Source organism: Pholcus phalangioides, unplaced genomic scaffold (assembly GCF_987345545.1).
Source record: "Pholcus phalangioides strain wild (caught in Gottingen) unplaced genomic scaffold, Ppha-v1.0 ptg000024l_1, whole genome shotgun sequence".
NCBI lineage: Eukaryota > Metazoa > Arthropoda > Arachnida > Araneae > Pholcidae > Pholcus > Pholcus phalangioides.
In genome coordinates, this window is record NW_028301616.1 from 1,941,382 (window position 1) to 1,953,631 (window position 12,250).

Genomic DNA, 12,250 nt, shown 5'->3' on the forward strand with positions numbered 1-12,250 from the left:
TTTGAGGTCATTATTGTTTTCTTGACGCTCTGTAGGGGTTACATTGCTCTAAACCTACTGCCTTTTATATACACAAATCAAGTGGTGGGCAAAGTGACCCCCCCCCCCCATTATGCCAGGTGATTTTGTCTACTTGTTTTTATTTCTTCATAAAAAGGAGGGGATTGATCAATTAAAATAACAATTGCATAAATCATATCCCCCACAAAACATAAAAATTTTATTTATGGCCTTTAATCAATAGGTAAAATGAAAATTTTTAATTTCACTTTTAAAACTCATCAGTTACCCCCAATCAACAACAATTTTTTTTTTCACAGTGCAATACCACCACATTCCTATCCAACTGTATTTCTTTATTTCCGAATGTTTTCATACTTTGCAAAAAGTTTCATAAACCTTTGCTTTCTCTAAGTTGGCCACCTCTGTCTTAGAAAGCACTAAAGCTACCTTTGAGACAATATTGTCACTGGATAGTGAAAACAGTGATGTCTTCGATACAACCTACTTACCATAACTGAGCTCAGGAGACAGAGGTGAAACACTCTTATCATTCGGTTCCTGGCTCTTGGAGTCTGCGGCCTTTCTTTGAGTCAAGTATCCTTTTAAACCTGGTATCTATTCATGTAAAAAAATAAATATTGGAATACACAAAATTAATCCAAATTTATTCTCGACACAAATATAGTTAATGAATATTGATTTTTTCCATTAATAAGTATCAAATGGGTTGTGATAAACATACATTTATAAAGGAAAAACAATGAATTTTTTCTCACATAATGCCTAATTGTTATCAACAGTTCTAAGTCAACCTGAATTTCCAAATCTGGAGGATATAGATTTAAATATTCGAAAATTATAATATGTTAGTCTGAGAAAAATGAAAGAGATCAGGATCTGTAAGAGCATCAAAGTTTAATAATAGTTATTGTTAACAATATGATACTAAGTCTCTCCCATTTAGAAGTGACTTGAGGCTGTGCTAACCCTGTGATTGGTCTCATCTTGCTTATAACATGCTGCTAGAATGTTTAGGCATTAGATGGACAGAGCCATACACATATGGATTTTTTAAGGCTAGCTAAAGACAAAATCTAACCATTTTAATCATATTCTAACTTTTAATTAATCTAAAATCGAACAGAAAGGGATTTTTTTCACCTGGAAATTGGGCCGGAACATGTTCACAAAGTCAGATGAGAAATGACGTTTTTTCGTTCGTGGCGGCGGAACAGGTATTTTCGAAGGGTCACCTGGAAGTTCTGTGCGTCTTCGGAATCTTGGAGATCTATGTGAACTCCAAATACTATCCACTGCTTTCCTTAAATGAAAACGTCTTTTTGGATGCCTATGGTACATATCATCACATGACAAACAGAAAGTCTGACTGCCACACTTATCACATTTAACAGCAGGTGTAGAGCAACCACATAGATTACAGTATTTAATGCCATCTGGTGTGACACTAGTCTCTGTGGTCGGAGCCATGCCTTTAAAAAAAAGGGAAAAAATATTCTAAAAAAAACGAATAAGAGATTGTTTTATACATCTATGGTGAATTGCACAGTTTAAGGTCTCATGAATATACAATATTACGGTTGGCCCTCAGTATTGACAGACTTCACATATATTTATAGTTTTCATATTCACTGTCTTTTTCACAGTTTTTTTGGAAAACACAGTTTCAGTACTAATTTTTTAGTGCAGTTTTAGTGCTAATTGAACGAAATATTACTTATGAACAATGGGAAAAGCGTGGAAAACACTTTTCCTCAAGTGGTTTAAACACAGTTTCATTCTGGAAATTAGGTGCCTCGACAGTAAAGACATGCTATTCAAAGTTCTTTGGATACAGTATATAATGTCCCTCAACACCATGGTGTTGAAGTCTTCTATTATGCTTTCCAACTCAACACCAAGCATTCAGCTGCTTGATCGGATGTTATGTGAACATTTATAGTTTGTTATACACTTTACTCAATGATGATTGTACAGGCGATCAAAGAACATACAAATGCAGGTATCTTCTTAAACTCATGAATGAATTTCATTAATGCCATCAATGTCATTGCTGGAGCTGAATCTATAAAGATGGAGGCAGTCATCTCATCTTGTGTTGGAAGAACTTGCATCAGCAATTTTAGGATTCAGAGCATCGTCTTACTGGAATATAGCATGATATAACACACCCCAGCAGTGCATAGAAGCACTTTATTACAGCCTTCCCTTACACACCCAAGCTTGCATTGATCCTACAAGTAAATTATATTTTTCCTACTTTTCTTTGTAGAACATGAAATAAAGCATATTACCTTTTGTATTTTGTGATCACTCATCAATATGCATTATCCCTGGTAAAAATTCATGCATACAGTGCAAAACATTGAAGGTGTTACATTTTTTTTTTCCAGTAATGTATATATATGTAATTGTGAGCATTACATAAAAGTAATTCATTTTAGGTTTCATTTATTTAGCATGTTTGATTTTTCTCTTTTTTGATTTCATAATATTTATTTTTGTCTTTGCGATGTATACTTTCACTTTTCCAACTTCGAGGCTAGTCACTTTTTTAGGTCTTCAAGGGTGACAATACGAAGAGATTCCACTAAAGTATATAGAGCAGTGTTTCCCAAACTTATTAAGCTCATCACCCTTTTCAAATAAAAATTTTCACACCTCCCCCCCCCCCCCCGGAAGTGATGTTAAAAATTTACATAAAAAAATGAAAGATGCAGTGATGAATTTTTGATTTTTTTGCATCAATATGTTTCCTGCAACAGGGTAGTATAAAAAGGGTTAAAAATTCAAAAACAATCATAAGATTACAGTAAACTTCATTACAAACATAAAAAAATTAAATTTGTGAATTATCAAATTATAATTTACAAAATACATATGCACGTATTTACATTTATTGCAGTCACCGTAATATTCGTTTCACACTTAAAATATATCTATTAATGATGAAAATTCAAAAGAAACACAGAACTACAAATCGCAGTCCTAATGGGAAGGGTGTACTAGATGTTGCTATAGTTATTTGTTAATGCTGGACTATTTTACTAAACAGCATCCTCAAATACCCACTATTGAATATTTGTAGTTGATTTCAATTTTTGTCAAAAGATTTGTGACTGCATTGAAACGTCTCTCATCTGAAAAATTCCGTGCTACATTATAATCTCTCAGTAGCAGACACTCACGGGACTAAAAAGTTTCCCCACTAATGAGGAGTTTCTGTTAATGGATAGTAAAATAATCAATCACCTACCCGGAGTCCCACTGATGTAATTCAAAAAGTGTCAGATAATGGGAGGTGTCTGCTAACAGGGAGTTTCCATTATGGGAGGTTCAACTGTATATCCCATAATGTTCAGGTATAGTATTTGCTTTTTCAATCAGAATAATTGATAGTTATCTTCAAATTTGAACTTCAGCCCCTCTTTTAATGTTATTTCTGTCAAATTTTACTTGTAAATGTGGTTATTGTTAAAGATTGAAAAAAAATATCAAAAATTGTTATTTTTATTCTTTTAATTGCCGTCCCCTCTTATTGTCAACTGCAACTCACACATCCCTGAAACAATTTAAACTACATTTAACATGTGTTAGCCACTTCTTATGAAATCACATACCCGGAAATTTTATTTTACATGAAATTATTTATTCCCACCGATGCATATTGTACTTAAGTACAATGTTGATGAGTTGAGTTTCAGCGAATGCATAAACTTTCATTAATTATAAAATTCAGTCAATCCTCATTACTCAAGTTCAAAAAAGCCATTTGCACCTAGCTCAATTTGAAATATTAAAAAAAATACAATTGATGCAATCTACTCTGTGATTTCAATTTTATAGTGACCGTCTTAGAGATATGCATACATGACTACCCAATCTGGGGGGCATGGCAGTATCCCGCCAAGTCACGCAAAACAAGCATGGCCATGACATCTTTTTCTGGAAGCAACTTGAGGTACTTTTGAGACCCTGTATCTCCATACTGGAAATGTTCAGGTATCTGAAACTAGGTGTGTCTAGAGCTTTCTACAAACTTAATTGAATTTTACATTTCTATCATCTGTCATTCATGAGAAATTTGAACTCAAAAGTTTCATTATTTTGACACTGACTGACCAATCATCAAAAATCCCAGGCACTTCTAGCAGCCCTAGAAACATGAAATTTGGTACAAAGGTAGTGTTTGTGTTTAGTAAGGAAAAATGAAAAAATCCACGAAATATCTCTCAGAAGATCAGAAATACTGGAAAATTCTGGATATTAGGAATTGTCGTTAAAAACAATGCCAAATGAATGGAAGATTGCCAACTACAGTTGAAATTATTCAGAATTTGCCATAGATGGGAAAAAGGGTTTTTATATGTATTGACAATGGTGTTTGCTTTGTGCTGTGTCAATGTATAAATTCAGTGTTAATTTCAGAAACAAAAACTTCATGCATTATAGTATAGCATATTGTCATTGATATATTTTCCTAAAATTTGTCATTTTCGATGGAAAAAACAATCTAAATTTTATTCTAATTTTGGTTCATGGACAAAAATTAATTCATTCAAAAACCATGCAGGAAGTTTTTTTCCTAGTGAATTTCTCGGATAATATCTAGGGCCGTCTTAAGAGCATCATTGGCCCCCGGGTTAATTGATTTTTCTGGCCCTACCTGGAAAATTCTTGGAAAACTCAACTACTCATTTTTCTAGTAGCCGGTCAATTTGTCGCGCTCAACTTGTCACGCCTCAATTTGTCGCGGTACAAATTTGTCGCAGCTCCAATTCGTCGCGATACAAATTTGTCGCAGTGTCAATTCGTCGCAATACAAATTTGTCACAGCTCCAATTCGTAGCTGTACAAGTTTTCCGCCGTGTCAATTCACCGTGACGTCAATTTATATATTACAGCGCAGAATCAATTCGTCGAACCGTCGATTCTTCACTGTACATGTTCCACGCGAGCTTGTATGTAGGTTTTTGTCTTACACGTGAAATAAAAACATGAACAAAAGTGTACACGCAGTTAACTGAAAATAATTAATTTTTGTCAATGCAGAAAGGTCATCGAAATTAAAATTACAATATCAATTACATTTAAAAATTTAACTGGATATAAAAGTTTAATTATATTTGAAAATTCAGTTATAAAAATTTGAAATGTTAAATAATTGATTTTTGTTGTGATAAAATTTCAATATCATGTGAAAAATTTCGGTTTGTATGATATTCCCCAAATTACAGTGAGCCTATCTTTAACGGTAAATTTCTATCTGCCCCATGGGCTCGCAAGTTTCTCTCGCCTCCCCCCCCTTCAAGAGTCACCAACATTTACCATTACAGTATCTTCATAAGAACCTGAAATATTTAATTAATTAATAATTCAATAAAATTAATATTTAATTTTCACCGTATAAGCCGCACTTCCCGCTTTTGTTGGGATTTCTATTTCTCACAACGAAGGGAGTTGGGCGCAGTTCAAGGATGGAAATGTACAGTGCTTATGAATGACGATTCGATGAAGTTTTCATAATGCCCACAGGATGAGCACCGACAAAGGCAATGTAATCACCAATAAGAAAGATGACTATGGGTCAGTCGCATAGATACAATATAACCATTAATCTTATGTTTATAATCAGTCGCATATCTTTGGCTGGCTTGTTTGAATATTTTCACATAGTTTTCATTAGCGTCTAAGCTTTTTGGTACAAGGTTGGTGTGCTTGGTCTACATATTTCTGTTGGCATAAACATGGAATATTGCAAAACCGAACGTGGAAATGATATGTTGGTTTACGTGTGTGTTTAAAAGTTTTTTCCCCCCATAATTCATGTTCCGAAATTATAAAAACTTTTAATGCAATTCAAAATGAATTAGACTATTATAAATTTTCTTTATTTGAGTTTTTTGTTGTATCTTAAAGAGAGATACAGGTTATACGGATGACAAAAAATAATGTAGTACTTTTTAAAATTAAATTGCAATAAATTGAAATCTTCTACGTATCTTAAAAAAAAATTATGGTAGTTCATAATACCATCACGTATTATTCTATAAATCATCATCGGGTTTTTACTGCGATATTCACGTATATAAGTGTAAATAAAATGATACTCAAAGCACTGAAAATAAATAAAGGTTTAGATATTGTGGAGTGTTTATATGTACGATACAAATTGTTTTTAAAATTAAAATTATCCTAATAAATGTAGGCTATAATCAGAGGCGGATATATAGTTTTCCCACCTGTGGGCTATTCAAACCTTGTCTTCCTTTCTAATTCATGTTCTTGATCACCAATTACTGAATTTTGGTCATGCCCTTTCACTTGAACTTGTGATCTTGGGATAAAGCCAGCATATCCCCTCCCCACCTAGGAAATATACCTCTGAATATAATAATCTTACATTGTCTGTTAATGTTCATTCACTTGCATTGTAAGAAGAAATTTTTACTAATCGTTGACTGGAGCCGTAGACCAAGCACACCAACCTTGTACCAAAAAGCTTAGACGCTAATGAAAACTATGTGAAAATATTCAAACAAGCCAGCCAAAGATATGCGACTGATTATAAACATAAGATTAATGGTTATATTGTATCTATGCGACTGACCCATAGTCATCTTTCTTATTGGTGATTACATTGCCTTTGTCGGTGCTCATCCTGTGGGCATTATGAAAACTTCATCGAATCGTCATTCATAAGCACTGTACATTTCCATCCTTGAACTGCGCCCAACTCCCTTCGTTGTGAGAAATAGAAATCCCAACAAAAGCGGGAAGTGCAGCTTATACGGTGAAAATTAAATATTAATTTTATTGAATTATTAATTAATTAAATATTTCAGGTTCTTATGGAGATACTGTAATGGTCAATGTTGGTGACTCTTGAAGGGGCGGGAGAAACTCTCGAGCCCATGGGGCAGATAGAAATTTACCGTTAAAGATAGGCTCACTGTAATTTGGGGAATATCATACAAACCGAAATTTTTCCACATGATATTGAAATTTTATCACAGCAAAAATCAATTATTTAACATTTCAAATTTTTATAACCGAATTTTCAAATATAATTAAACTTTTATATCCAGTTAAATTTTTAAATGTAATTGATATTGTAATTTTAATTTCGAGTGTCATGTACATGAAGAATAATGATCTAATTAAAAGTATGATTTCATTCTTTTCACTCGAGAGTTGTTACTTTAGAGTTGAAAAAAAATCAAAAATCGATTGACATTTGTAGTGGTGTCAGAGACAGAGGTGCTGTTGGTGCCCAGGGTACTTTATGGAATGGGTATGAGCACCCAGAGAAATGATTCAGAAATCAAAATTTCCTACTTCAAGATCAAGACAAGAACCCACAAGTACCAAACACTTCCGGCATGCTTGGCCAGTCAAAAGTGCCGACATGAAGGAAACATTGAGGAGGTGGAGGGGCTGAAAATCGCCATTCATTCCGTTTATAAGGGACTCAAACCCGTTCTCAGGGACTCAAATCCCGACAAGAAGTGGGAAATGCGGCTTATACGGTGGAAATTAAAATTTAAAAATTTATTTGATCTGAATTTTTTATTTGGGCGAGCTCTTTAACATCCCTCACTGCGAGAAATGGAAATCCCGACAGAGATACGGCTTATATGGTAAAAATTAAATTTTAAAAATTTAATGACTTCAATGAATACTTTCCTTCATTTGTTAAAAATTAAAATAGATGGGCAGAGGGAATATTTCCAATAAATGAGAAAAAAAATTAGTTCCATTTTTTACGCCTAAAGCACCTACCCTATTTATAAGATCACAACAAACATATGAATTTTAAAGCAATTCAAATTTGTCGCGATGAAATGAGTTTGCGACAAATTTGTACCGCGACGAAATGAGCCTGCGACAAATTTGTACTGCGACGAAATAAGCCTGCGACAAATTTGTACCGCGACGAGTTTGTAGCACGACGAATTGATGCTGCGACAAATTGTCCCGCGACAAGTTGAGCGCGACGATTTGACCTAGACCCCATTTTTCTGAAGCCCCTAATCTCTTGTGGTTCTTGGATCGTGCCCAGTCAGCCCATGCGTTAAGACAGCGCTGATGATATCTCTAAAGAGGGGGATCAGAAGGGTAAGAAAATGAAAAAAACAAACTGAAATCGGTCTGTAAAATGTTAAAATGTACACGTGTTATGCACAACAAAAATATGCGATGAACATAAGCAAATTTTTGTCACAGTTATCATAATATAATAAGTTATTCATATTATCTTTGTCCATGTGACTTTGGGAAATATTACTAATTCAACTGAGCAAAGAAATGAAAAATCTGGACATAGTCAAATTTTTAAAAGACATGAGTTCCTGAAGTGTTTTGACACACAATGGGTGCCATCTTCAAAGGATGAATACAAACACTATTAATGCTGATCAGGGATCCACTTGGGTTGGTTACCATATTATTAAGCACATTGAAAAAAATATGTCACTTCAAGTCAGATGCCGTGGTCTGAATCAAGTGTCATTTGTGTGGGCATTCTGACCACAGCTTACTTTTCTCATATAAGCAAAATTGGTCATTTAATAAAATGTAATACATATAATATTTACTTTGTGTGATAAAGGACCAATTTACGAAAATGAAATTTTCCATAATTTTAAACACAGAATTCTCAATCCTTTCTTGACTAAAAACTGGCAAGCATCGAAAGGGCAAAAATCATTGCAATTGATTATTTTCTTTTACATGTAATTCTGAATGAACCTCATTGAATTTGAATTTTTGTTTTAGGAACACATCAGAAATTTTGCTAGATTGCAACAAATTTCCACTTTCAGCACAAACATTAAAAGAAAACATTCGCGATAAAACATCCATTTTCAATGGGACGAAGGGGTCATTATATCGAAATAAACTGTAGTTCCGAAATTTCTCTTTTATCCTTATACTTTCATAATCACTGTAGATACGAATAGCATTCTTGATAAGTAAAGTAGATAGTAGCGCCAGGTGCCTTAGTTAATTTATAATGGGGGATATCATCTCGAGCCCTGAAACCAGAATCCTGATCCCAGCCCCACTTTTGTGGAGAAGGGGGGGGGGGCTATGGCTCCAATAATGACCTAGTCATTAGTAAAACCAGTCCCAGGGGGAATGTTGGACCTTTTATCCCCCAGATGTTGAAATCTGTGACAGCAAGTTTTATCGATCAATTACAGTTACGGTACATCTGGAACATATAGCGCATATTCAAAGGGGGGAAAAACACTTCGGCTCTGTTTACTTAACAGATGAAACAAGTATGACTTTTCCTAAAAAAAAACTTCTTCGTCCAATGCACGAACATTTATGAAGGCTTTCTTGGGAAAATGGTCTGGGTTTTCGAAAACCGATCTTTTCCTGTAGTCCTCCCATCATGCCCTTGTGTCCATTCATAACCCCCCCCCCCAATCATGTCTGAAGCTGGTATCGCCCCCGAAGGTCCCACTGCCCCCCAGGGGGTTATATTGCTCACTTTGGGGCAAAGCTTTTTTTTAAACGTAAAAGATATGAACAATATGTGTTTGCAATGAAATATTTAATAATTGACAGCTAATTGTGTTAACTGGCAAAGAAGCATACTAATAAATTCTAGATCATTAAAAGTAAATTTCAAAATAAAAATAATCTTAGAGAATTGAGAACCAAATCCTAAAACTGGACAGCATTAGAAAAAAAAAAGAACTTGTTTAGCCGCATAAAAAGTAACTTGTATCTTTATTTTTTAAACTTCAATTTTTCCCATTTAGTTCAACATTCCTTGAACAGAATAGGCATACAAAAATGTGAGAACAAAAGGAAGAGGGAAAAATAAAAAATAATGAATGGAAATTCGCTGGAAGGGCAGAGATGCCATTACACAGGTTAATGCTATTTACTCATACACAGTGAAGTCTGAAAGGCATTTGGCAACAGCCACGCAGCATGTTCTTATTCTTGGCTAGAATTAAATTGGCAAGATACCAGCTAACCCTCACTGTCTAAAAACTCTCCATCCCTATCGCACACACATACACACAAATTTCCAATGTTACAATGAGAGAATTACAAAACTGTGAAGAAAAAGAGATAAACAATGTTAGTAAGCAATTTACACAATGTCTATGGCTGTACTTAATTATGCATAATACATACATGTAGGTTGTTTTCGCTAACCTACAATAATAGAAAATAATAGAAGAGGAGTAAGAAGAGCAAAAATGAATTTATGAACTTTATTTTATTATAAAAAAGCGGGCACTAGCAGCTAATAAAACACCACTGGTTAATAAAATCAACTTCCAAAAACAAAATTGGATCAATACCAATTTCCATTCTTTTTTTACCGTCTTTTTTTAAAAATCAAAAAAAATTTTAAATAAATTTTACACACAAAGAGACGGTGTAAAATTTGGAAGGAAATTTAACTTTGTGAACTATTTGGTCTGATATTCGCATCTGGATTTTGTTTGTACTTTTTTTTTCGAATTGAAAATTGAAAAAAAATTACATGAATGAAATTAAATCATGTAAAAATGAAAAATTTCGAAATTTACTCTATTTTTTTCTACATCTACCACTGCGTAAAAAATTTCATAAACTAATGTAAATTTCAGAGGCTTATACTGCTTAGTGATGCTGAACGAACATTAATTTTTGCTTTTGAAAATAAAATCTACAAGAATGCCCAAAAAAAGAAACCGGGAACTCAAAAAAAGTGGTCTTCTAAACTAAGCACTATTCAGTGTAACAATACTATGGACAATTTACTACACTGTAAAAGAAACTACTACTGCTTAACCATTCATATACTTTCTACGCATTTCTCTGCAGAATTTCTAATGAATTGGTATATGTCAGAAAGTGTGTGCAAGTGTGCATATGTATGACCCTAACATATTAATGTTGCTAGAGCTGTGCTCGAGGGACCCGGGTTCGACTCCCGGTAGAGGCAGAGATGAGTTTTTTTCCTTCCTTAAAAAATGAACATCTAAAATAATAAATATCTTCACAACATCCAGTCTTCTGTATATCTTGTATTAACAAGTGGAGAGCGACATTCATGTCATATATATAGCCATCTGGTGGCTCGTCGTCCATGAGCTATTAGCTGATCGGTTTCACCGTCCATTGCACGGTTCCGTTCGGCATATATACGCTCTAGCGAAGGAAAATCTCTATCTCCTCTGTAGCTTAGTGGTCAGAGCACTCGTCCGGCAATCGAGGGACCCGGGTTCGACTCCCGGTAGAGGCAGAGATGAGTTTTTTCCTTCCTTAAAAAATGAACATCTAAAATAATAAATATGTTCCAGTCTTCTGTATATCTTGTATTAACAAGTGGAGAGCGACATTCATGTCATATAGCTGTGCTTGTTTCACATTCCTGCTGGTGCTGCCATCTTCCTTCCATATATTGAAGTAAAGACGAAAAATGCCTGAATTTCCATTATGTTGAAGGTCTGTTTGCTCTATGGAGAGACTTTTTCAAATTGGGAGATCATAAAGGGAACGGCTTTAAAAAAATTGATTTTATTTTAATCATTGAATTGATTTTGTGCCTGTATGTCTGTGTGTGTGTGTATGTTCTCTATACAAATCTACAATTTTAGATCTATCGTCACCAAATTTTTCATACATCCCAAACGGGACCTGACTTGAACAATAGGCTACTTTAAAAGTTTGTCACAGATGGACAAAAAACTGCTTGGCAACAATGGTTCCTGGGCCTCAACAGTCACTTTCGGAATGTTTACTTTAGTTACCATGGTTCCCTAGCGTTTCTGACGTGCATATGCCTTCACAATGGTTTGTCACTTCTTTACTGCTGCAGTATTATGTACAATAGTTTAAGCATTTATAATGGTTTGTCACTTTTTCAATCTTCCCGCAAATGGAAGAGAACCCAGGCACAGGGCTCAGCACGGATCATGGCCTCAAAACTAGTGAAAATAGTGACCAAAATATTTAAAAAGGTGACCAAATAGTGACCAAAATGTTTAAAAAGTGACCCAATAGTGACCAAAATAATTTTAGAAAGAGACCAAATGGACAATGAATTTTGATTATTACCAAATTGAATGAATTGAAATTGAATTTAGTTTTCACTAAACTTTGTATTTCAATGGAGCTCATCGAAATTGCTTTTTTTACATAATAGTGTGAAATAAATCAAACTCTAATGCATTCTGCTAACCAGAAAAGTTTTGAATAACTTATCAAATTT

At 34.2% G+C, this 12,250-nt stretch overlaps 1 protein-coding gene across 2 annotated transcripts in view; it reads right to left on the reverse strand.

Moving 5' to 3' along the window:
* LOC149068562 (uncharacterized) overlaps positions 1 to 12,250 on the reverse strand; it is a 99,298-nt gene that overhangs the window by 72,253 nt on the left and 14,795 nt on the right. For both annotated transcript variants that reach the window (XM_089250318.1, XM_089250317.1), the window contains exons 3-4: positions 1,165 to 1,493; positions 513 to 618 (exon numbers count right to left, since the gene is read on the reverse strand). In XM_089250318.1, the coding sequence (XP_089106444.1) occupies positions 513 to 618; positions 1,165 to 1,493 (435 nt within the window). The remainder of the gene's footprint in view (positions 1 to 512; positions 619 to 1,164; positions 1,494 to 12,250) is intronic.